This window comes from Strix aluco, unplaced genomic scaffold (genome assembly GCF_031877795.1).
Source record: "Strix aluco isolate bStrAlu1 unplaced genomic scaffold, bStrAlu1.hap1 HAP1_SCAFFOLD_149, whole genome shotgun sequence".
NCBI lineage: Eukaryota > Metazoa > Chordata > Aves > Strigiformes > Strigidae > Strix > Strix aluco.
Window position 1 is genome coordinate 294 of NW_027436639.1, and position 23,227 is coordinate 23,520.

Here is a 23,227-nt window from a genome sequence, read left to right on the forward strand (position 1 = left end):
TCACCCCCCAGCATTGTCACCCCCACCCATGGCACTGCCACCCCACAAGGGTGTCACTGTGCCACCCCCCCCCCCCTCCCCCAAGACCACCTGAGCTTGTCCCCTCCCCACAGGGGACCCCTTGTCACCCCCGGGGTGACGTCACTTGGGGTGGGGGGGGTGACACCCGCTCAAGGACACGTTTGTGCCTGTCCCTCGCTTGGTGACACCCTCAGGTGACTTCGATGGCTTCTGGGCACGGGGTGGCTTCCAACCAGGAAGGCTGCTGGCCGTGGGTGGGGACAGCACGGGGACAGCACGGGGACACCACGTGGACACCGTGGGGACATCGTGGGGATGTCGTGGGGACACCACAGGGACACCGTGGGGACGTTGTGGCACCGTGGGGACATTTTTGCACCATGTGGACGTTGTGGGGACACTGAGGGGACACTGTAAGGACACCGTGGCACTGTGGGGTCACCATGGGGACACTGTGGCACTGTGGGGACATCATGGGGACACCACAGGGACACCATGGGGACATCGTGGCACTGTGGGGACATCATGGGGACACCACAGGGACACCATGGGGACATCGTGGTACTGTGGGGACATCAGTTGTGGCACCGTGGGGGACACTGTGGGGACACTGTGGCACTGTGGGGACATCATGGGGACACCACAGGGACACCATGGGGACATCGTGGCACTGTGGGGACATCATGGGGACACCACAGGGACACCGTGGGGACATCGTGGTACTGTGGGGACATCAGTTGTGGCACCGTGGGGACACTGTGGGGACACTGTGGCACTGTGGGAACATCATGGGGACACCGTGGGGACGTCGTGGGGACATCGTGGGGCTGTGGTGGGGACACCACAGGGACACCGTGGGGACGTTGTGGCACCGTGGGGACATTTTTGCACCATGTGGACATTGTGGGGAGACTGAGGGGACACTGTAAGGACACCGTGGCACTGTGGGGACAGTGCGGGGACACCGTGGCACTGTGGGGACATCATGGGGACACCACAGGGACACCATGGGGACATCGTGGTACTGTGGGGACATCATGGGGACACCACAGGGACACCGTGGGGACATCGTGGTACTGTGGGGACATCATGGGGGCACTGTGGGGACATTGTGGCACCGTGGGGACACTGTGGGGACACTGTGGCACTGTGGGAACATCATGGGGACGTCGTGGGGACGTTGTGGGGACACCGTGGCACCGTGGGGATGTCGTTGGGACACTGTGGGGACATCACAGGGACATCGTGGCCCCATGGGGACACCATCACCCCGTAGAGTGCCACCACCACCACCCCGCGGCCACCGTGGCCCCCCGTGTCCCTCCTCCATGTCCCTTCCGTGGGGTCTCCACAGGGTTTGGTGGCACCGGGGCGGGGCCACAGAGGGGTGGTGGCTGCCCCTGTCCCCTACAGGGGTCAGGGGGGGCCTAGAGGGGACCCGTGGGGTCCCCACGTCCCCCACGGGGAGTGGCTGGGGTGGGGGACATCGGCCAGGTACCGACATTGTCACCTGATGTCCCCAGCCTGGTGCTGCCTTCCCAGGCCTGTCCCACGTCCCTGTCGCGGGTCCCCACCCCATGTCCCCACTCTATGTCCCACGTCCCCATCCCCTGTCCCGTGTCCCCATCCCGTGTCCCGTGTCCCTACACCACATCCCATGTCTTGATCCTCTGTTCCACGTCCCCATCTTGAGACCCCACCCCATGTCCCATGTCCCCATCTCCTGTCCCCTGTCCCCACCCCATGTCCCACGTCCCCGTCCCCTGTCCCACGTCCCCATCTCAGGTCCCCACCCCACGTCCCACATCCCCACTCCACGCCCCATGTCCCTACACCATGTCCCACATCCCCACCCCACATCCCACGTCCCCATCTTGGGTCCTCACCCCATGTCCCCCGTCCCCACCCCACGTCCCATGTCCCCATCCCATGTCCCCTGTCCCCATTCCATGTCCCACGTCCCCATCTCGGGTCCCCATCCCCTGTCCCACATCCCCAACCCATGTCTCCACCCCATGTCCCCACCCCACGTCCCCAACCTGTGTCCCACGTCCCCACCCCACATCCCATGTCCCCATCCCATGTCCCCTGTCCCCATTCCATGTCCCACGTCCCCATCTCAGGTCCCCACCCCACGTCCCACATCCCCACTCCACGCCCCATGTCCCTACACCACGTCCCACGTCCCCATCCCACATCCCACGTCCCCATCTTGGGTCCTCACCCCATGTCCCCCGTCCCCACCCCACGTCCCCCACCCCCATGTCCCCCATCCCACTCCCTGTCCCACGTCCCCATTCCCATCACATCCCTCTCCCCACCCTCCTCCCGCCACCCCGCCCACCTCCCTCCAGGGTGGGACCAAACCGTGGCCGGTGGGGACAGGCCCTGGGGGTCTCCTGGACCTCGGGGGAGGGTGTTGGGGCACCCTGTGACACGACGTGTCCCGTGGGGCAACGTCTCTGCCGGGAACTGGGTGTTGGCACCCGTCACTTTGCTCCCGGCACCCGCGGCTCAGGTTTCATCCCTCCTACCTGGGGCCAAAGGTCCCCCCCGGTGACCGGCCGTGTCCCATTCCGGCTGCACCCACGGTTGGTGACAGATCAACGTGCTGGGGTCACCCCCCCCCACCCACCCCCCCCAAATTCCAAGCTCCAAAGAGATGGGGGGTCGTCTGTGGGGCAGCCTGGCCGTGGTCTTCATCTGTTTCCTCATCATCATGCGAGGTGGGTGCTGGGACCTCCCACCCCACCGTGGCAGCGTCGACGTCACCGTGGGGCCACCTTGGGGACACAGGGGTGGGACCGCAGGTCCTCCAAGGACCTCCGAGATCCTCCAAGGACTCCGTGTTGCAGGGCTGGTTTTGGCCCCCAAAGAGCAGGAATTGGGGTTTTTGAGGGTCCAGGGGTCTTGGGGGGATGTTTGTGGGTCTTTGGGACCCAACTGGGGGGTCTTCAGAAACTTGAGGTTCTTTGGAGAACCAAGGGTGGGTCATTGGGGGATGTTGATCAACGGTGGATGGGGGTCCTTGGGGGGTTTGGGGGTCTTTGGAAGCCAACTGGGGGTCTTGGGGGGGGCTGGGGGGTCTTTGGAGAACCAAGGGTGGGTCTTTGAGGGGTGTTGGTCAACGCTGGATGGGGATCTTGGGGGCTCCATGAGTTTTTGGGGCGCCTCTGGGGTCTTGGAAGGTCCTGGGGGGTCTTTGGAGGGATGTTGGTCAAGGGTGGATGGGGGTCTTTGAGGGTCTGGGAATTTTTGGGACCCAACTGGGGGTCTTGGGGGGGTCTGGGGAGTCTTTGGAGAACCAAGGGTGGGTCTTTGAGGGGTGTTGGTCAACAGTGGATGGGGGTTTTTGGGGGGGTCTGTGGGGTTTGGGGTGATGCAGGTGTTTGTGGGGCCAGGGCAGGTGTTGACGTGTAGGAGATGGCAGGAGGGGACCAAGGGGTGTCAGGGCCCACCCAGGGAGGGGGGTGGCACCCACACGTGGACCCTGGGTGCAGCCATCAGAGCAGTGGGTGAAGACCCAAAGGCCCTTGGGACCCCCTAAACTTATGACCCCCTCCCCCCACAGACGACACGGACCAGCAAGAGCCGTGGGACAAAGGGCAACCAGCCCGCTGGTCTTGGCTAAAGACGTGGCCGGGGCCACCTCATGGCATCGAGGTGAAGCTGAACAGAGGACATGAAGATCCACCAGTGGCCACCAGTGGGAGAAACACACTGGTCCCAGTTGAGAAGAAGGGACAGACACGGCTGAGGAGGGAGGTTCTGTTACAGGGGGGAAGTGGGGGCACGACCAGATCCGATGTGACCACGGGGACCCTGGGGACCACAGAGGAGACAGGGGACTCCTCAGCCACTACTGGGACACAACCCATTGTGACCACGCCCAGCTCTGATGTCACCACGGGGACTCTGGGGACCACGGAGGAGACAGGGGACACCTCGGCCACCACTGAGCCACCCTCCACTGTGACCACGCCCAGCTCTGATGTCACCACGGGGACACTGGGGACCACGGAGGAGACAGGGGACACCTCGGCCACCACTGAGCCACCCTCCACTGTTACCACGCCCAGCTCTGATGTCACCACGGGGACTCTGGGGACCACGGAGGAGACAGGGGACACCTCGGCCACCACTGCGCCACCCTCCACTGTGACCACGCCCAGCTCTGATGTCACCACGGGGACTCTGGGGACCACGGAGGAGACAGGGGACACCTCGGCCACCACTGAGCCACCCTCCACTGTGACCACGCCCAGCTCTGATGTCACCACGGGGACTCTGGGGACCACGGAGGAAACCGGGGACACCTCGGCCACCACTGAGCCACCCTCCACTGTGACCACGCCCACCTCTGATGTCACCACGGGGACTCTGGGGACCACGGAGGAAACCGGGGACACCTCGGCCACCACTGAGCCACCCTCCACTGTGACCACGCCCAGCTCTGATGTCACCACGGGGACACTGGGGACCACGGAGGAGACAGGGGACACCTCGGCCACCACGGAGCCACCCTCCACTGTGACCACGCCCAGCTCTGATGTCACCACGGGGACTCTGGGGACCACGGAGGAGACAGGGGACACCTCGGCCACCACTGAGCCACCCTCCACTGTGACCACGCCCAGTTCTGATGTCACCACGGGGACTCTAGGGACCACGGAGGAGACAGGGGACACCTCGACCACCACTGAGCCACCCTCCACTGTGACCACGCCCAGCTCTGATGTCACCACGGGGACTCTGGGGACCACGGAGGAGACAGGGGACACCTCGGCCACCACTGAGCCACCCTCCACTGTGACCACGCCCAGCTCTGATGTCACCACGGGGACTCTGGGGACCACGGAGGAGACAGGGGACACCTCGGCCACCACTGAGCCACCCTCCACTGTGACCACGCCCAGCTCTGATGTCACCACGGGGACTCTGGGGACCACGGAGGAGACAGGGGACACCTCGACCACCACTGAGCCACCCTCCACTGTGACCACGCCCAGCTCTGATGTCACCACGGGGACTCTGGGGACCACGGAGGAAACCGGGGACACCTCGGCCACCACTGAGCCACCCTCCACTGTGACCACGCCCACCTCTGATGTCACCACGGGGACTCTGGGGACCACGGAGGAAACCGGGGACACCTCGGCCACCACTGAGCCACCCTCCACTGTGACCACGCCCAGCTCTGATGTCACCACGGGGACACTGGGGACCACGGAGGAGACAGGGGACACCTCGGCCACCACGGAGCCACCCTCCACTGTGACCACGCCCAGCTCTGATGTCACCACGGGGACTCTGGGGACCACGGAGGAGACAGGGGACACCTCGGCCACCACTGAGCCACCCTCCACTGTGACCACGCCCAGTTCTGATGTCACCACGGGGACTCTAGGGACCACGGAGGAGACAGGGGACACCTCGGCCACCACTGAGCCACCCTCCACTGTTACCACACCCAGCTCTGATGTCACCATGGGGACTCTGGGGACCACGGAGGAGACAGGGGACACCTCGGCCACCACTGAGCCATCCTCCACTGTGACCACGCCCAGCTCTGATGTCACCACGGGGACTCTGGGGACCACGGAGGAGACAGGGGACACCTCGGCCACCACTGAGCCATCCTCCACTGTGACCACGCCCAGCTCTGATGTCACCACGGGGACTCTGGGGACCACGGAGGAGACAGGGGACACCTCGGCCACCACTGAGCCACCCTCCACTGTGACCACGCCCACCTCTGATGTCACCACGGGGACTCTGGGGACCACGGAGGAGACAGGGGACACCTCGGCCACCACTGAGCCATCCTCCACTGTGACCACGCCCAGCTCTGATGTCACCACGGGGACTCTAGGGACCACGGAGGAGACAGGGGACACCTCGGCCACCACTGAGCCACCCTCCACTGTGACCACGCCCAGCTCTGATGTCACCACGGGGACTCTGGGGACCACGGAGGAGACAGGGGACACCTCGGCCACCACTGAGCCACCCTCCACTGTGACCACGCCCAGCTCTGATGGCACCACGGGGACTCTGGGGACCACGGAGGAAACCGGGGACACCTCGGCCACCACTGAGCCACCCTCCACTGTGACCACGCCCAGCTCTGATGTCACCACGGGGACTCTGGGGACCACGGAGGAGACAGGGGACACCTCGGCCACCACTGAGCCACCCTCCACTGTGACCACGCCCAGTTCTGATGTCACCACGGGGACTCTGGGGACCACGGAGGAGACAGGGGACACCTCGGCCACCACGGAGCCATCCTCCACTTTGACCACGCCCAGCTCTGATGTCACCACGGGGACTCTGGGGACCACGGAGGACACAGGGGACACCTCGGCCACCACTGAGCCACCCTCCACTGTGACCACGCCCACCTCTGATGTCACCACGGGGACTCTGGGGACCACGGAGGAAACCGGGGACACCTCGGCCACCACTGAGCCACCCTCCACTGTGACCACGCCCACCTCTGATGTCACCACGGGGACTCTGGGGACCACGGAGGAAACCGGGGACACCTCGGCCACCACTGAGCCACCCTCCACTGTGACCACGCCCAGCTCTGATGTCACCACGGGGACTCTGGGGACCACGGAGGAAACCGGGGACACCTCGGCCACCACTGAGCCACCCTCCACTGTGACCACGCCCAGCTCTGATGTCACCACGGGGACTCTGGGGACCACGGAGGAGACAGGGGACACCTCGACCACCACTGAGCCACCCTCCACTGTGACCACGCCCAGCTCTGATGTCACCACGGGGACTCTGGGGACCACGGAGGAGACAGGGGACACCTCGACCACCACTGCGCCACCCTCCACTGTGACCACGCCCAGCTCTGATGTCACCACGGGGACTCTGGGGACCACGGAGGAGACAGGGGACACCTCGGCCACCACTGAGCCACCCTCCACTGTGACCACGCCCAGCTCTGATGTCACCACGGGGACTCTGGGGACCACGGAGGAAACCGGGGACACCTCGGCCACCACTGAGCCACCCTCCACTGTGACCACGCCCAGCTCTGATGTCACCACGGGGACTCTGGGGACCACGGAGGAGACAGGGGACACCTCGGCCACCACTGAGCCATCCTCCACTGTGACCACGCCCAGCTCTGATGTCACCACGGGGACTCTGGGGACCACGGAGGAGACAGGGGACACCTCGGCCACCACTGAGCCACCCTCCACTGTGACCACGCCCAGCTCTGATGTCACCACGGGGACTCTGGGGACCACGGAGGAGACAGGGGACACCTCGGCCACCACTGAGCCACCCTCCACTGTGACCACGCCCAGCTCTGATGTCACCACGGGGACTCTGGGGACCACGGAGGAGACAGGGGACACCTCGGCCACCACTGAGCCACCCTCCACTGTGACCACGCCCAGCTCTGATGTCACCACGGGGACTCTGGGGACCACGGAGGAGACAGGGGACACCTCGGCCACCACTGAGCCACCCTCCACTGTGACCACGCCCAGCTCTGATGTCACCACGGGGACTCTGGGGACCACGGAGGAAACCGGGGACACCTTGGCCACCACTGAGCCACCCTCCACTGTGACCACGCCCAGCTCTGATGTCACCACGGGGACTCTGGGGACCACGGAGGAGACAGGGGACACCTCGGCCACCACTGAGCCACCCTCCACTGTGACCACGCCCAGCTCTGATGTCACCACGGGGACTCTGGGGACCACGGAGGAGACAGGGGACACCTCGGCCACCACTGAGCCACCCTCCACTGTGACCACGCCCAGCTCTGATGTCACCACGGGGACTCTGGGGACCACGGAGGAGACAGGGGACACCTCGGCCACCACTGAGCCACCCTCCACTGTGACCACGCCCAGCTCTGATGTCACCACGGGGACTCTGGGGACCACGGAGGAGACAGGGGACACCTCGGCCACCACTGAGCCACCCTCCACTGTGACCACGCCCAGCTCTGATGTCACCACGGGGACTCTGGGGACCACGGAGGACACAGGGGACACCTCGGCCACCACTGAGCCACCCTCCACTGTGACCACGCCCAGCTCTGATGTCACCACGGGGACTCTGGGGACCACGGAGGAAACCGGGGACACCTTGGCCACCACTGAGCCACCCTCCACTGTGACCACGCCCAGCTCTGATGTCACCACGGGGACTCTGGGGACCACGGAGGAGACAGGGGACACCTCGGCCACCACTGAGCCACCCTCCACTGTGACCACGCCCAGCTCTGATGTCACCACGGGGACTCTGGGGACCACGGAGGAGACAGGGGACACCTCGGCAACCACTGAGCCACCCTCCACTGTGACCACGCCCAGCTCTGATGTCACCACGGGGACTCTGGGGACCACGGAGGAGACAGGGGACACCTCGGCCACCACTGAGCCACCCTCCACTGTGACCACGCCCAGTTCTGATGTCACCACGGGGACTCTAGGGACCACGGAGGAGACAGGGGACACCTCGACCACCACTGAGCCACCCTCCACTGTGACCACGCCCAGCTCTGATGTCACCACGGGGACTCTGGGGACCACGGAGGAATCCGGGGACATCTCGGCCACCACTGAGCCACCCTCCACTGTGACCACGCCCAGCTCTGATGTCACCACGGGGACTCTGGGGACCACGGAGGAGACAGGGGACACCTCGGCAGCCACTGAGCCACCCTCCACTGTGACCACGCCCAGCTCTGATGTCACCACGGGGATTCTGGGAACCACGGAGGATACAGGGGACACCTCGGCCACCACTGAGCCACCCTCCACTGTGACCACGCCCAGCTCTGATGTCACCACGGGGACTCTGGGGACCACGGAGGAGACAGGGGACACCTCGGCCACCACTGAGCCACCCTCCACTGTGACCACGCCCAGCTCTGATGTCACCACGGGGACTCTGGGGACCACGGAGGAGACAGGGGACACCTCGGCCACCACTGAGCCACCCTCCACTGTGACCACGCCCAGCTCTGATGTCACCACGGGGACTCTGGGGACCACGGAGGAGACAGGGGACACCTCGGCCACCACTGAGCCACCCTCCACTGTGACCACGCCCAGCTCTGATGTCACCACGGGGACTCTGGGGACCACGGAGGAGACAGGGGACACCTCGGCCACCACTGAGCCACCCTCCACTGTGACCACGCCCAGCTCTGATGTCACCACGGGGACTCTGGGGACCACGGAGGAGACAGGGGACACCTCGGCCACCACTGAGCCACCCTCCACTGTGACCACGCCCAGCTCTGATGTCACCACGGGGACTCTGGGGACCACGGAGGAGACAGGGGACACCTCGGCCACCACTGAGCCACCCTCCACTGTGACCACGCCCAGCTCTGATGTCACCACGGGGACTCTGGGGACCACGGAGGAAACCGGGGACACCTCGGCCACCACTGAGCCACCCTCCACTGTGACCACGCCCAGCTCTGATGTCACCACGGGGACTCTGGGGACCACGGAGGAAACCGGGGACACCTCGGCCACCACTGAGCCACCCTCCACTGTGACCACGCCCAGCTCTGATGTCACCACGGGGACTCTGGGGACCACGGAGGAGACAGGGGACACCTCGGCCACCACTGAGCCACCCTCCACTGTGACCACGCCCAGCTCTGATGTCACCACGGGGACTCTGGGGACCACGGAGGAGACAGGGGACACCTCGGCCACCACTGAGCCACCCTCCACTGTGACCACGCCCAGCTCTGATGTCACCACGGGGACTCTGGGGACCACGGAGGAGACAGGGGACACCTCGGCCACCACTGAGCCACCCTCCACTGTGACCACGCCCAGCTCTGATGTCACCACGGGGACTCTGGGGACCACGGAGGAGACAGGGGACACCTCGGCCACCACTGAGCCATCCTCCACTGTGACCACGCCCAGCTCTGATGTCACCACGGGGACTCTGGGGACCACGGAGGAGACAGGGGACACCTCGGCCACCACTGAGCCACCCTCCACTCTGACCACGCCCAGCTCTGATGTCACCACGGGGACTCTGGGGACCACGGAGGAGACAGGGGACACCTCGGCCACCACTGAGCCACCCTCCACTGTGACCACGCCCAGTTCTGATGTCACCACGGGGACTCTAGGGACCACGGAGGAGACAGGGGACACCTCGACCACCACTGAGCCACCCTCCACTGTCACCACGCCCAGCTCTGATGTCACCACGGGGACTCTGGGGACCACGGAGGAGACAGGGGACACCTCGGCCACCACTGAGCCACCCTCCACTGTGACCACGCCCAGCTCTGATGTCACCACGGGGACTCTGGGGACCACGGAGGAGACAGGGGACACCTCGGCCACCACTGAGCCACCCTCCACTGTGACCACGCCCAGCTCTGATGTCACCACGGGGATTCTGGGAACCACGGAGGATACAGGGGACACCTCGGCCACCACTGAGCCACCCTCCACTGTGACCACGCCCAGCTCTGATGTCACCACGGGGACTCTAGGGACCACGGAGGAGACAGGGGACACCTCGGCCACCACTGAGCCACCCTCCACTGTGACCACGCCCAGCTCTGATGTCACCACGGCGACTCTAGGGACCACGGAGGAGACAGGGGACACCTCGGCCACCACTGAGCCACCCTCCACTGTGACCACGCCCAGCTCTGATGTCACCACGGGGACTCTGGGGACCACGGAGGAGACAGGGGACACCTCGGCCACCACTGAGCCACCCTCCACTGTGACCACGCCCAGCTCTGATGTCACCACGGGGACTCTGGGGACCACGGAGGAGACAGGGGACACCTCGGCCACCACTGAGCCACCCTCCACTGTGACCACGCCCAGCTCTGATGTCACCACGGGGACTCTGGGGACCACGGAGGAGACAGGGGACACCTCGGCCACCACTGAGCCACCCTCCACTGTGACCACGCCCAGTTCTGATGTCACCACGGGGACTCTAGGGACCACGGAGGAGACAGGGGACACCTCGACCACCACTGAGCCACCCTCCACTGTGACCACGCCCAGCTCTGATGTCACCACGGGGACTCTAGGGACCACGGAGGAGACAGGGGACACCTCGGCCACCACTGAGCCACCCTCCACTGTGACCACGCCCAGCTCTGATGTCACCACGGCGACTCTAGGGACCACGGAGGAGACAGGGGACACCTCGGCCACCACTGAGCCACCCTCCACTGTGACCACGCCCAGCTCTGATGTCACCACGGGGACTCTGGGGACCACGGAGGAGACAGGGGACACCTCGGCCACCACTGAGCCACCCTCCACTGTGACCACGCCCAGCTCTGATGTCACCACGGGGACTCTGGGGACCACGGAGGAGACAGGGGACACCTCGGCCACCACTGAGCCACCCTCCACTGTGACCACGCCCACCTCTGATGTCACCACGGGGACTCTGGGAACCACGGAGGACACCGGGGACACCTCGGCCACCACTGAGCCACCCTCCACTCTGACCACGCCCAGCTCTGATGTCACCACGGGGACTCTGGGGACCACGGAGGAGACAGGGGACACCTCGGCCACCACTGAGCCACCCTCCACTGTGACCACGCCCAGCTCTGATGTCACCACGGGGACTCTGGGGACCACGGAGGAAACCGGGGACACCTCGGCCACCACTGAGCCATCCTCCACTGTGACCACGCCCAGCTCTGATGTCACCACGGGGACTCTGGGGACCACGGAGGAGACAGGGGACACCTCGGCCACCACTGAGCCACCCTCCACTGTGACCACGCCCACCTCTGATGTCACCACAGGGACTCTGGGAACCACGGAGGACACCGGGGACACCTCGGCCACCACTGAGCCACCCTCCACTCTGACCACGCCCAGCTCTGATGTCACCACGGGGACTCTGGGGACCACGGAGGAGACAGGGGACACCTCGGCCACCACTGAGCCACCCTCCACTGTGACCACGCCCAGCTCTGATGTCACCACGGGGACTCTGGGGACCACGGAGGAGACAGGGGACACCTCGGCCACCACTGAGCCACCCTCCACTGTGACCACGCCCAGCTCTGATGTCACCACGGGGACTCTGGGGACCACGGAGGAGACAGGGGACACCTCGGCCACCACTGAGCCACCCTCCACTGTGACCACGCCCAGCTCTGATGTCACCACGGGGACTCTGGGGACCACGGAGGAAACCGGGGACACCTCGGCCACCACTGAGCCACCCTCCACTGTGACCACGCCCAGCTCTGATGTCACCACGGGGACACTGGGGACCACGGAGGAGACAGGGGACACCTCGGCCACCACGGAGCCACCCTCCACTGTGACCACGCCCAGCTCTGATGTCACCACGGGGACTCTGGGGACCACGGAGGAGACAGGGGACACCTCGGCCACCACTGAGCCACCCTCCACTGTGACCACGCCCAGCTCTGATGTCACCACGGGGACTCTGGGGACCACGGAGGAGACAGGGGACACCTTGGCCACCACTGAGCCACCCTCCACTGTGACCACGCCCAGCTCTGATGTCACCACGGGGACTCTGGGGACCACGGAGGAGACAGGGGACACCTCGGCCACCACTGAGCCACCCTCCACTGTGACCACGCCCAGCTCTGATGTCACCACGGGGACTCTGGGGACCACGGAGGAAACCGGGGACACCTCGGCCACCACTGAGCCACCCTCCACTGTGACCACGCCCAGCTCTGATGTCACCACGGGGACTCTGGGGACCACGGAGGAAACCGGGGACACCTCGGCCACCACTGAGCCACCCTCCACTGTGACCACGCCCACCTCTGATGTCACCACGGGGACTCTGGGGACCACGGAGGAGACAGGGGACACCTCGGCCACCACTGAGCCACCCTCCACTGTGACCACGCCCAGCTCTGATGTCACCACGGGGACTCTGGGGACCACGGAGGAGACAGGGGACACCTCGGCCACCACTGAGCCATCCTCCACTGTGACCACGCCCACCTCTGATGTCACCACGGGGACTCTGGGGACCACGGAGGAGACAGGGGACACCTCGGCCACCACTGAGCCACCCTCCACTGTGACCACGCCCAGCTCTGATGTCACCACGGGGACTCTGGGGACCACGGAGGAGACAGGGGACACCTCGGCCACCACTGAGCCACCCTCCACTGTGACCACGCCCAGCTCTGATGTCACCACGGGGACTCTGGGGACCACGGAGGAAACCGGGGACACCTCGGCCACCACTGAGCCACCCTCCACTGTGACCACGCCCAGCTCTGATGTCACCACGGGGACTCTGGGGACCACGGAGGAAACCGGGGACACCTCGGCCACCACTGAGCCACCCTCCACTGTGACCACGCCCAGCTCTGATGTCACCACGGGGACTCTGGGTACCACGGAGGAGACAGGGGACACCTCGGCCACCACTGAGCCACCCTCCACTGTGACCACGCCCAGCTCTGATGTCACCACGGGGACTCTGGGGACCACGGAGGAGACAGGGGACACCTCGGCCACCACTGAGCCACCCTCCACTGTGACCACGCCCAGCTCTGATGTCACCACGGGGACAGTGGGGACCACGGAGGAGACAGGGGACACCTCGGCCACCACTGAGCCACCCTCCACTGTGACCACGCCCAGCTCTGATGTCACCACGGGGACTCTGGGGACCACGGAGGAGACAGGGGACACATCGGCCACCACTGAGCCACCCTCCACTGTGACCACGCCCAGCTCTGATGTCACCACGGGGACTCTGGGGACCACGGAGGAGACAGGGGACACCTCGGCCACCACTGAGCCACCCTCCACTGTGACCACGCCCAGCTCTGATGTCACCACGGGGACTCTGGGGACCACGGAGGAGACAGGGGACACATCGGCCACCACTGAGCCACCCTCCACTGTGACCACGCCCAGCTCTGATGTCACCACGGGGACTCTGGGGACCACGGAGGAGACAGGGGACACCTCGGCCACCACTGAGCCACCCTCCACTGTGACCACGCCCAGCTCTGATGTCACCACGGGGACTCTGGGGACCACGGAGGAGACAGGGGACACCTCGGCCACCACTGAGCCACCCTCCACTGTGACCACGCCCAGCTCTGATGTCACCACGGGGACTCTGGGGACCACGGAGGAGACAGGGGACACCTCGGCCACCACTGAGCCACCCTCCACTGTGACCACGCCCAGCTCTGATGTCACCACGGGGACTCTGGGGACCACGGAGGAGACAGGGGACACCTCGGCCACCACTGAGCCACCCTCCACTGTGACCACGCCCAGCTCTGATGTCACCACGGGGACTCTGGGGACCACGGAGGAAACCGGGGACACCTCGGCCACCACTGAGCCACCCTCCACTGTGACCACGCCCAGCTCTGATGTCACCACGGGGACTCTGGGGACCACGGAGGAGACAGGGGACACCTCGGCCACCACTGAGCCACCCTCCACTGTGACCACGCCCAGCTCTGATGTCACCACGGGGACTCTGGGGACCACGGAGGAGACAGGGGACACCTCGGCCACCACTGAGCCACCCTCCACTGTGACCACGCCCAGCTCTGATGTCACCACGGGGACAGTGGGGACCACGGAGGAGACAGGGGACACCTCGGCCACCACTGAGCCACCCTCCACTGTGACCACGCCCAGCTCTGATGTCACCACGGGGACTCTGGGGACCACGGAGGAGACAGGGGACACATCGGCCACCACTGAGCCACCCTCCACTGTGACCACGCCCAGCTCTGATGTCACCACGGGGACTCTGGGGACCACGGAGGAGACAGGGGACACCTCGGCCACCACTGAGCCACCCTCCACTGTGACCACGCCCAGCTCTGATGTCACCACGGGGACTCTGGGGACCACGGAGGAGACAGGGGACACCTCGGCCACCACTGAGCCACCCTCCACTGTGACCACGCCCAGCTCTGATGTCACCACGGGGACTCTAGGGATCACGGAGGAGACAGGGGACACCTCGGCCACCACTGAGCCATCCTCCACTGTGACCACGCCCAGCTCTGATGTCACCACGGGGACTCTGGGGACCACGGAGGAGACAGGGGACACCTCGGCCACCACTGAGCCACCCTCCACTGTGACCACGCCCAGCTCTGATGTCACCACGGGGACTCTGGGGACCACGGAGGAGACAGGGGACACCTCGGCCACCACTGAGCCACCCTCCACTGTGACCACGCCCAGCTCTGATGTCACCACGGGGACTCTGGGGACCACGGAGGAAACCGGGGACACCTCGGCCACCACTGAGCCACCCTCCACTGTGACCACGCCCAGCTCTGATGTCACCACGGGGACTCTGGGGACCACGGAGGAGACAGGGGACACCTCGGCCACCACTGAGCCACCCTCCACTGTGACCACGCCCAGCTCTGATGTCACCACGGGGACTCTGGGGACCACGGAGGAGACAGGGGACACCTCGGCCACCACTGAGCCACCCTCCACTGTGACCACGCCCAGCTCTGATGTCACCACGGGGACTCTGGGGACCACGGAGGAGACAGGGGACACCTCGGCCACCACTGAGCCACCCTCCACTGTGACCACGCCCAGCTCTGATGTCACCACGGGGACTCTGGGGACCACGGAGGAGACAGGGGACACCTCGGCCACCACTGAGCCACCCTCCACTGTGACCACGCCCAGCTCTGATGTCACCACGGGGACTCTGGGGACCACGGAGGAAACCGGGGACACCTCGGCCACCACTGAGCCACCCTCCACTGTGACCACGCCCAGCTCTGATGTCACCACGGGGACTCTGGGGACCACGGAGGAGACAGGGGACACCTCGGCCACCACTGAGCCACCCTCCACTGTGACCACGCCCACCTCTGATGTCACCACGGGGACTCTGGGGACCACGGAGGAGACAGGGGACACCTCGGCCACCACTGAGCCACCCTCCACTGTGACCACGCCCAGCTCTGATGTCACTACGGGGACTCTGGGGACCACGGAGGAGACAGGGGACACCTCGGCCACCACTGAGCCACCCTCCACTGTGACCACGCCCAGCTCTGATGTCACCACGGGGACTCTGGGGACCACGGAGGAAACCGGGGACACCTCGGCCACCACTGAGCCACCCTCCACTGTGACCACGCCCAGCTCTGATGTCACCACGGGGACTCTGGGGACCACGGAGGAAACCGGGGACACCTCGGCCACCACTGAGCCACCCTCCACTGTGACCACGCCCAGCTCTGATGTCACCACGGGGACTCTGGGGACCACGGAGGAGACAGGGGACACCTCGGCCACCACTGAGCCACCCTCCACTGTGACCACGCCCAGCTCTGATGTCACCACGGGGACTCTGGGGACCACGGAGGAGACAGGGGACACCTCGGCCACCACTGAGCCACCCTCCACTGTGACCACGCCCAGCTCTGATGTCACCACGGGGACTCTGGGGACCACGGAGGAGACAGGGGACACCTCGGCCACCACTGAGCCACCCTCCACTGTGACCACGCCCAGCTCTGATGTCACCACGGGGACTCTGGGGACCACGGAGGAGACAGGGGACACCTCGGCCACCACTGAGCCACCCTCCACTGTGACCACGCCCAGCTCTGATGTCACCACGGGGACTCTAGGGATCACGGAGGAGACAGGGGACACCTCGGCCACCACTGAGCCATCCTCCACTGTGACCACGCCCAGCTCTGATGTCACCACGGGGACTCTGGGGACCACGGAGGAGACAGGGGACACCTCGGCCACCACTGAGCCACCCTCCACTGTGACCACGCCCATCTCTGATGTCACCACGGGGACTCTGGGGACCACGGAGGAAACCGGGGACACCTCCGCCACCACTGAGCCACCCTCCACTGTGACCACGCCCAGCTCTGATGTCACCACGGGGACTCTGGGGACCACGGAGGAGACAGGGGACACCTCGGCCACCACTGAGCCACCCTCCACTGTGACCACGCCCAGCTCTGATGTCACCACGGGGACTCTGGGGACCACGGAGGAGACAGGGGACACCTCGGCCACCACTGAGCCACCCTCCACTGTGACCACGCCCAGCTCTGATGTCACCACGGGGACTCTGGGGACCACGGAGGAGACAGGGGACACCTCGGCCACCACTGAGCCACCCTCCACTGTGACCACGCCCACCTCTGATGTCACCACGGCGACTCTAGGGACCACGGAGGAGACAGGGGACACCTCGGCCACCACTGAGCCACCCTCCACTGTGACCACGCCCACCTCTGATGTCACCACGGCGACTCTAGGGACCACGGAGGAGACAGGGGACACCTCGGCCACCACTGAGCCACCCTCCACTCTGACCACGCCCAGCTCTGATGTCACCACGGGGACTCTGGGGACCACGGAGGAGACAGGGGACACCTCGGCCACCACTGAGCCACCCTCCACTGTGACCACGCCCAGCTCTGATGTCACCACGGGGACTCTGGGGACCACGGAGGAGACAGGGGACACCTCGGCCACCACTGAGCCACCCTCCACTGTGACCACGCCCAGCTCTGATGTCACCACGGGGACACTGGGGACCACAGAGGAGACAGGGGACACCTCGGCCACCACTGAGCCACCCTCCACTGTGACCACGCCCAGCTCTGATGTCACCACGGGGACTCTGGGGACCACGGAGGAGACAGGGGACACCTCGGCCACCACTGAGTCACCCTCCACTGTGACCACGCCCAGCTCTGATGTCACCACGGGGACTCTGGGGACCACGGAGGAGACAGGGGACACCTCGGCCACCACTGAGCCACCCTCCACTGTGACCACGCCCAGCTCTGATGTCACCACGGGGACTCTGGGGACCACGGAGGAGACAGGGGACACCTCGGCCACCACTGAGCCACCCTCCACTGTGACCACGCCCAGCTCTGATGTCACCACGGGGACACTGGGGACCACGGAGGAGACAGGGGACACCTCGGCCACCACTGAGCCACCCTCTACTGTGACCACGCCCAGCTCTGATGGCACCACGGGGACTCTGGGGACCACGGAGGAGACAGGGGACACCTCGGCCACCACTGAGCCACCCTCCACTGTGACCACGCCCAGCTCTGATGTCACCACGGGGACTCTGGGGACCACGGAGGAGACAGGGGACACCTCGGCCACCACTGAGCCACCCTCCACTGTGACCACGCCCACCTCTGATGGCACCACGGGGACTCTGGGGACCACGGAGGAGACAGGGGACACCTCGGCCACCACTGAGCCACCCTCCACTGTGACCACGCCCAGCTCTGATGTCACCACGGGGACTCTGGGGACCACGAAGGAGACAGGGGACACCTCGGCCACCACTGAGCCACCCTCCACTGTGACCACGCCCAGCTCTGATGTCACCACGGGGACTCTGGGGACCACGGAGGAGACAGGGGACACCTCGGCCACCACTGAGCCACCCTCCACTGTGACCACGCCCACCTCTGATGTCACCACTGGGACTCTGGGGACCACGGAGGAGACAGGGGACACCTCGGCCACCACTGAGCCACCCTCCACTGTGACCACGCCCAGCTCTGATGTCACCATGGGGACTCTGGGGACCACGGAGGAGACAGGGGACACCTCGGCCACCACTGGGCCTATAACCACCCCCATCACTCTATCCTCGCCCACCCCCACAACCCTCACTCCAACCCCCACCTCTTCAACCATCATCACGACCAACCGCCCCACTACAACCACTGCTCCTATTCGTCCCACCACCCCTCCCTCTACAACCACCACCCCCCCTCCAACCACCCCCACCCCTACAAGCACCCCCCCCACTACAACTACCACTCCCAACCCTACAACCACCACCTCCCCTACAACCACCATCCCCCCTACAACCACCCCCACCCCTACAACTACCCCCAGTCGTACAACTACCCCCACCCCTACAACCACCCCCACTCCTACCACTACCCCCACCCCTACAACCACCCCCACCCCTACAACTACCCCCAGTCCTACAACCACCACCACCACGCCCCCTCCTACAACCACCACCCCCACAACCACCACCAATCCAGGTGAGTCTTCCTCTTCGTTTGCAGCACATCACCCCACCCCCCTCCCCCTGTGCCGTCCCCTTGCACCCTGTCTTCTCCCAGGTGTCTTTGCATCCGTGGGTGCTTCCCAGAGTGTGACCCTTGTCCCCACGTCCCCGTGTCCCTCTTCCAGGTCATTGCCAGAACGGGGCCACGTGGGACGGCCACAAGTGTATTTGTCCCGGGGGGTTCTATGGCGAGTTCTGCGAAATCGCCATTTGCCAAAATGGCGGCACCTGGGCCAACGGCGTTTGCCAGTGTCTCCCAAATTTCCAGGGGGCTGAGTGTCAGTTCGCCAAGGACATCGTTGAGGTCAAAGATGGTAAAGGAGCCGTTGGGGTGTGCCACGGCGCCGTGGGGCTGCCGGGGTGGGGGCTACCAACCTGGGTGGGGGGTGGAGGTCACCGCTGAGGGACCGGCCTGGGAATGGGGCCACCAAGAAGGGACGGACCCAAGAATGGGGCCACCATGAGGGACCAAACTGGGAATGGGGCCACCAAGAAGGGATGGACCCAAGAATGGGGCCACCATGAGGGACCAAACTAGGAATGGGGCCACCAGGAAGGGACGGACCCAAGAATGGGGCCACCAAGAAGGGATGGACCCAACACTGGGGCCACCATGAGGGACCAACATGGGAATGGGGCCACCAAGAAGGGACGGACCCAAGAATGGGGCCACCATGAGGGACCAACCTGGGAATGGGGTCACCATGGAGGGACCGAGCTGGTCCCCTGACCAAGGGCCCCAGTTGTGGGCTTACGGGTCTCCTTCTTCTTGCCCAAGTGCTGGTGAATGCGACGGTGGAGATGAAGACGAAGGTGGACAACAGGGAATTCACAACCGATCTCGCAAATCCTTCGTCTCCGGCGTTCAAGGAGTTTGAGAAGGACTTCAAGGAGAAGGTCAGGGCGTGGCAACGCCGGGGGCAGCGCCGGGCAGGGGCTTGGGGGGGGATTTGGGGGGCATTTGGGGCACAACGTGAATGGTGGCCGGATCTTCCCCTGGTTTCTCTTTGTCTTCCAGATGAAGGAGGTCTACAAGCACATAGAGGGCTACCAAGACGTGGTGATCCACCAGCTGAGGTGAGTGTCCACCACGGATGGTGTGTCCTCAGGGGGTGCTGACACCTCCCCCCCCCTAAATTTGCCCTGGGGGGGGGTGATTTGGGGGCAAGGGACCCACAGGGCTCAACTCGAGGTGATGTTCTCCAAGAATGAGCCAACCACATCCCTCCAAGCCACCCAGGGCTCCTTCAGGATGGTCCAGCCCCACGTAACAGTGGCCACGTTGTCCCCTCCACACTTGGACCCCCAAACTGGTCCCAGTTGGCTCTCCAGAATGGGACCAGCAGCCGAGGTGTCCCTTCTCCTTTCAGCCAGGGCAGCATCGTGGTGAACTACACCGTCCTCCTGAAGGTCCTGGCCAGCACCACGGCCAACAAGACGGTGGAGAACATCTCCAAGAACCTCGTCAGCGCCTTCAACAACTACACCGACTGCAACGAGACCTGCGAAGGGAGCGACTGTGAGTGACGCTGGTGGTCCCCCCCTCCCCCCCCACTGACCACGTGTCACTTGCCACCAGGGCAAAGTCCTTTTTTTGGGGGCGTTTGGAGCCCACGGGCGCCCACCAGCACCTTCTCCCACCATCCCAGGTGCTTTTTGTTTCAACTCGGCCTTCACCAACGTCACCAACTACGGGGTGGAAGAGGTGGAATCGAGTAAGTGAACCCACAGGATGTTTGTCCCCCAACGTGGGGACCCCTCGGGCTACCGCCACGCCCGTCGCTGAGCCACCGGGGTGTCCACCCTCAGGTCTGTGTGACGACCACATCGCGGAGGAGTTCAAGGCCTACTACTCACCGCTCATCACCGCCACCGGCGTCGTCTGCATCACCAGATGCGACAAACGAGCCCCCGACCGCTACATCTGCGTCCACGGCACCTGCGGCGTGGCAAGCGGGGGGCCACAGTGCGAGTAAGCACCCAAAAAAATGGGGGTCCCCCTTGGGTTTGGGGTGACGCCGGCACCTTGTTTTCACCCGCGTGGACACCCCCACCAGGTGCGAGGACCAGTCGGCGTTTTGGTACCAAGACAGCGCCTGTAGGTCACGGATCAGCAAAGTGGGGGTGGCTGTAGGGGTGCCCGTGGCCGGGTTGGTCTTGGCCACCGTCATTTTCACCATCTTCCTGCTGCGGGTTCAGAGGCAGAAGAAAGAGTACAGGCAAGTGGGGTGGGGGGGTGTCCTGTGGGGTGTCCCATGGGTTGGGGTGTCCCATGGGGTGGGGTGTCCTATAGGGTGTCCCATGGGGTGTCCTGTGGGGTGGGGGTGTCCCATGAGGTGGGGGTGTCCTGTGGGGTGTCCCATGGGTTGGGGTGTCCCATGGGATGGGGTGTTCCATGGGATGGGGTGTCCTGTGGGGTGTCCTATAGGGTGGGGGTGTCCCATGGGGTGGGGTGTCCCATGGGATGGGGTGTCCTATGGGGTGTCCCATGGGGTGGGGTGTCCTATAGGGTGTCCCATGGGGTTTCCTGTGGGGTGGGGATGTCCTATGGGGTGGGGGTGTCCTGTGGGGTGTCCCATGGGGTGTCCTGTGGGGTGGGGGTGTCCCATGGGGTGGGGTGTCCCATGGGTTGGGATGTCCCATGGGATGGGGTGTCCCATGGAGTGTCCCACGGGATGGGGTGTCCTGTGGGGTGTCCTATAGGGTGTCCCATGAGGTGGGGGTGTCCTGTGGGGTGTCCTATGGGGTGGGGGTGTCCCATGGGACGTCCCGTTGTCACCCATCTCCCTCCCCCCCCCCCCCCCCGGCGCAGGGACAAGGTGACGTCCCGCTCCGAGCTCTACTGCAGCACCGACGAGAGCTGGGGCGGCTCCCAGGGCTTCGCCATCAGCAACCAGGCGGCCACGTGCGAAGGTAAGAGGGCTAGTGGGGGGGGGGGGGGGAGGGGCTGGTGGCCATGGATTTTTTTGGGGTGTCCCCGTGACCTCTCCTCCCACCCCACAAGGTCTGGAGGCTCCCAGCACCACCTGCATCAACCTGGAGATGGTGGACACCTCGCAGAAGGTGGGTGCCACGTTCTCAGCACCCTGAGCCTGTGTCCTCCCCCCCCTCCCCTCCCCCCACCGGTGCCGTGGGGCCACCCCACCACCCCCACCCCCCATTTCTCCACCCTCCTCCTCCTCCTCATCTCTCCTTCCTCCCCAGATCCACATCGAGCGACCGTCCCACATCGTCATCCCTTGAGTGGAGCCACCCAAGGGACAAGTGGACGGGGGCTGGGGGGGTGGGGAGGGACACGGGTGGGGGTGAGGGTGTGGGGGAGGGTCTCGGGGGTGACAAACACCACGAGATCCACCATCCTCTTCCTCCCCGTGCGAGTGTAGAGTCGAATAAAACCACTTAATTTTATTGTCACCGGCCCGTTTCCACGCGTTGGTTGGGGACACGCAAGGTGGCTCCCGTGGTGTCACGTGGGTTGGGCTGGACGTGGGGTGCCCAAAACCGCCCTAAACATCCCCAAAAACACCCCTCCCCCCCCCTCCAGGACAGGAAATTATTGGAGACGAGTTAATTGCTGAGCGAGTAATTAGGGCCCTTGGGTTGGATCCTCCCAAAGGTGCAAGTCCGGGGGGTGACGCAGGCGGGAGAGTTTGTCCTTGTCCCCACCCTTGGGGACATTTCACGCCTCCTCCCCACGTGCCCCACGGGGACGGGGACAAAGGGCAGATGTGGGGGGCGGGGGGGACACACACACACACAGGGTTGGGGGGGGGGTGTCCCCAAAAGGGGGTGGTGGGAACCCGCTGGGCCTCGGGGAAGACGGAGGCGTCAGGGGACACGTCGGTCACCTGCCACCGGGGCCACGTTGAGCTTGTACGGCCACTGGTGATGTCATCGGCCTGTGGGTCTCTTTGAGACCCATAAGTGGCCCCCCCCGAGCCCCACCAGTCCCCCCAAGTGCCTCCCCCTGAACCCCACCAGCCCCCCAAGTGGCTCCCCCATGAACCCCACCAGCCCCCCAAGTCCCAGTGGCCCCCTCTGAGCCCCACCAGCCCCCCAAGTGGCTCCCCCTAAACCCCATCAACCCCCCAAG

General features: G+C 65.3%; 1 protein-coding gene across 1 annotated transcript; it reads left to right on the forward strand.

Annotated features, from left to right (window-relative positions):
* Positions 1–3,400: 3,400 nt before the first annotated feature.
* Positions 3,401–22,377, forward strand: LOC141919094 (mucin-3A-like). Its single transcript, XM_074814079.1, has 17 exons — positions 3,401–3,437; positions 3,593–3,791; positions 7,077–7,149; positions 10,543–10,590; positions 11,938–11,985; positions 15,379–15,445; positions 18,653–19,108; positions 19,260–19,448; positions 19,913–20,031; positions 20,153–20,211; positions 20,505–20,653; positions 20,784–20,849; positions 20,944–21,106; positions 21,192–21,353; positions 21,947–22,047; positions 22,139–22,197; positions 22,339–22,377. The coding sequence occupies exons 1-17, from the start codon at positions 3,401–3,403 to the stop codon at positions 22,375–22,377; spliced, it is 2,034 nt and encodes a 677-aa protein (XP_074670180.1).
* Positions 22,378–23,227: the final 850 nt, after the last annotated feature.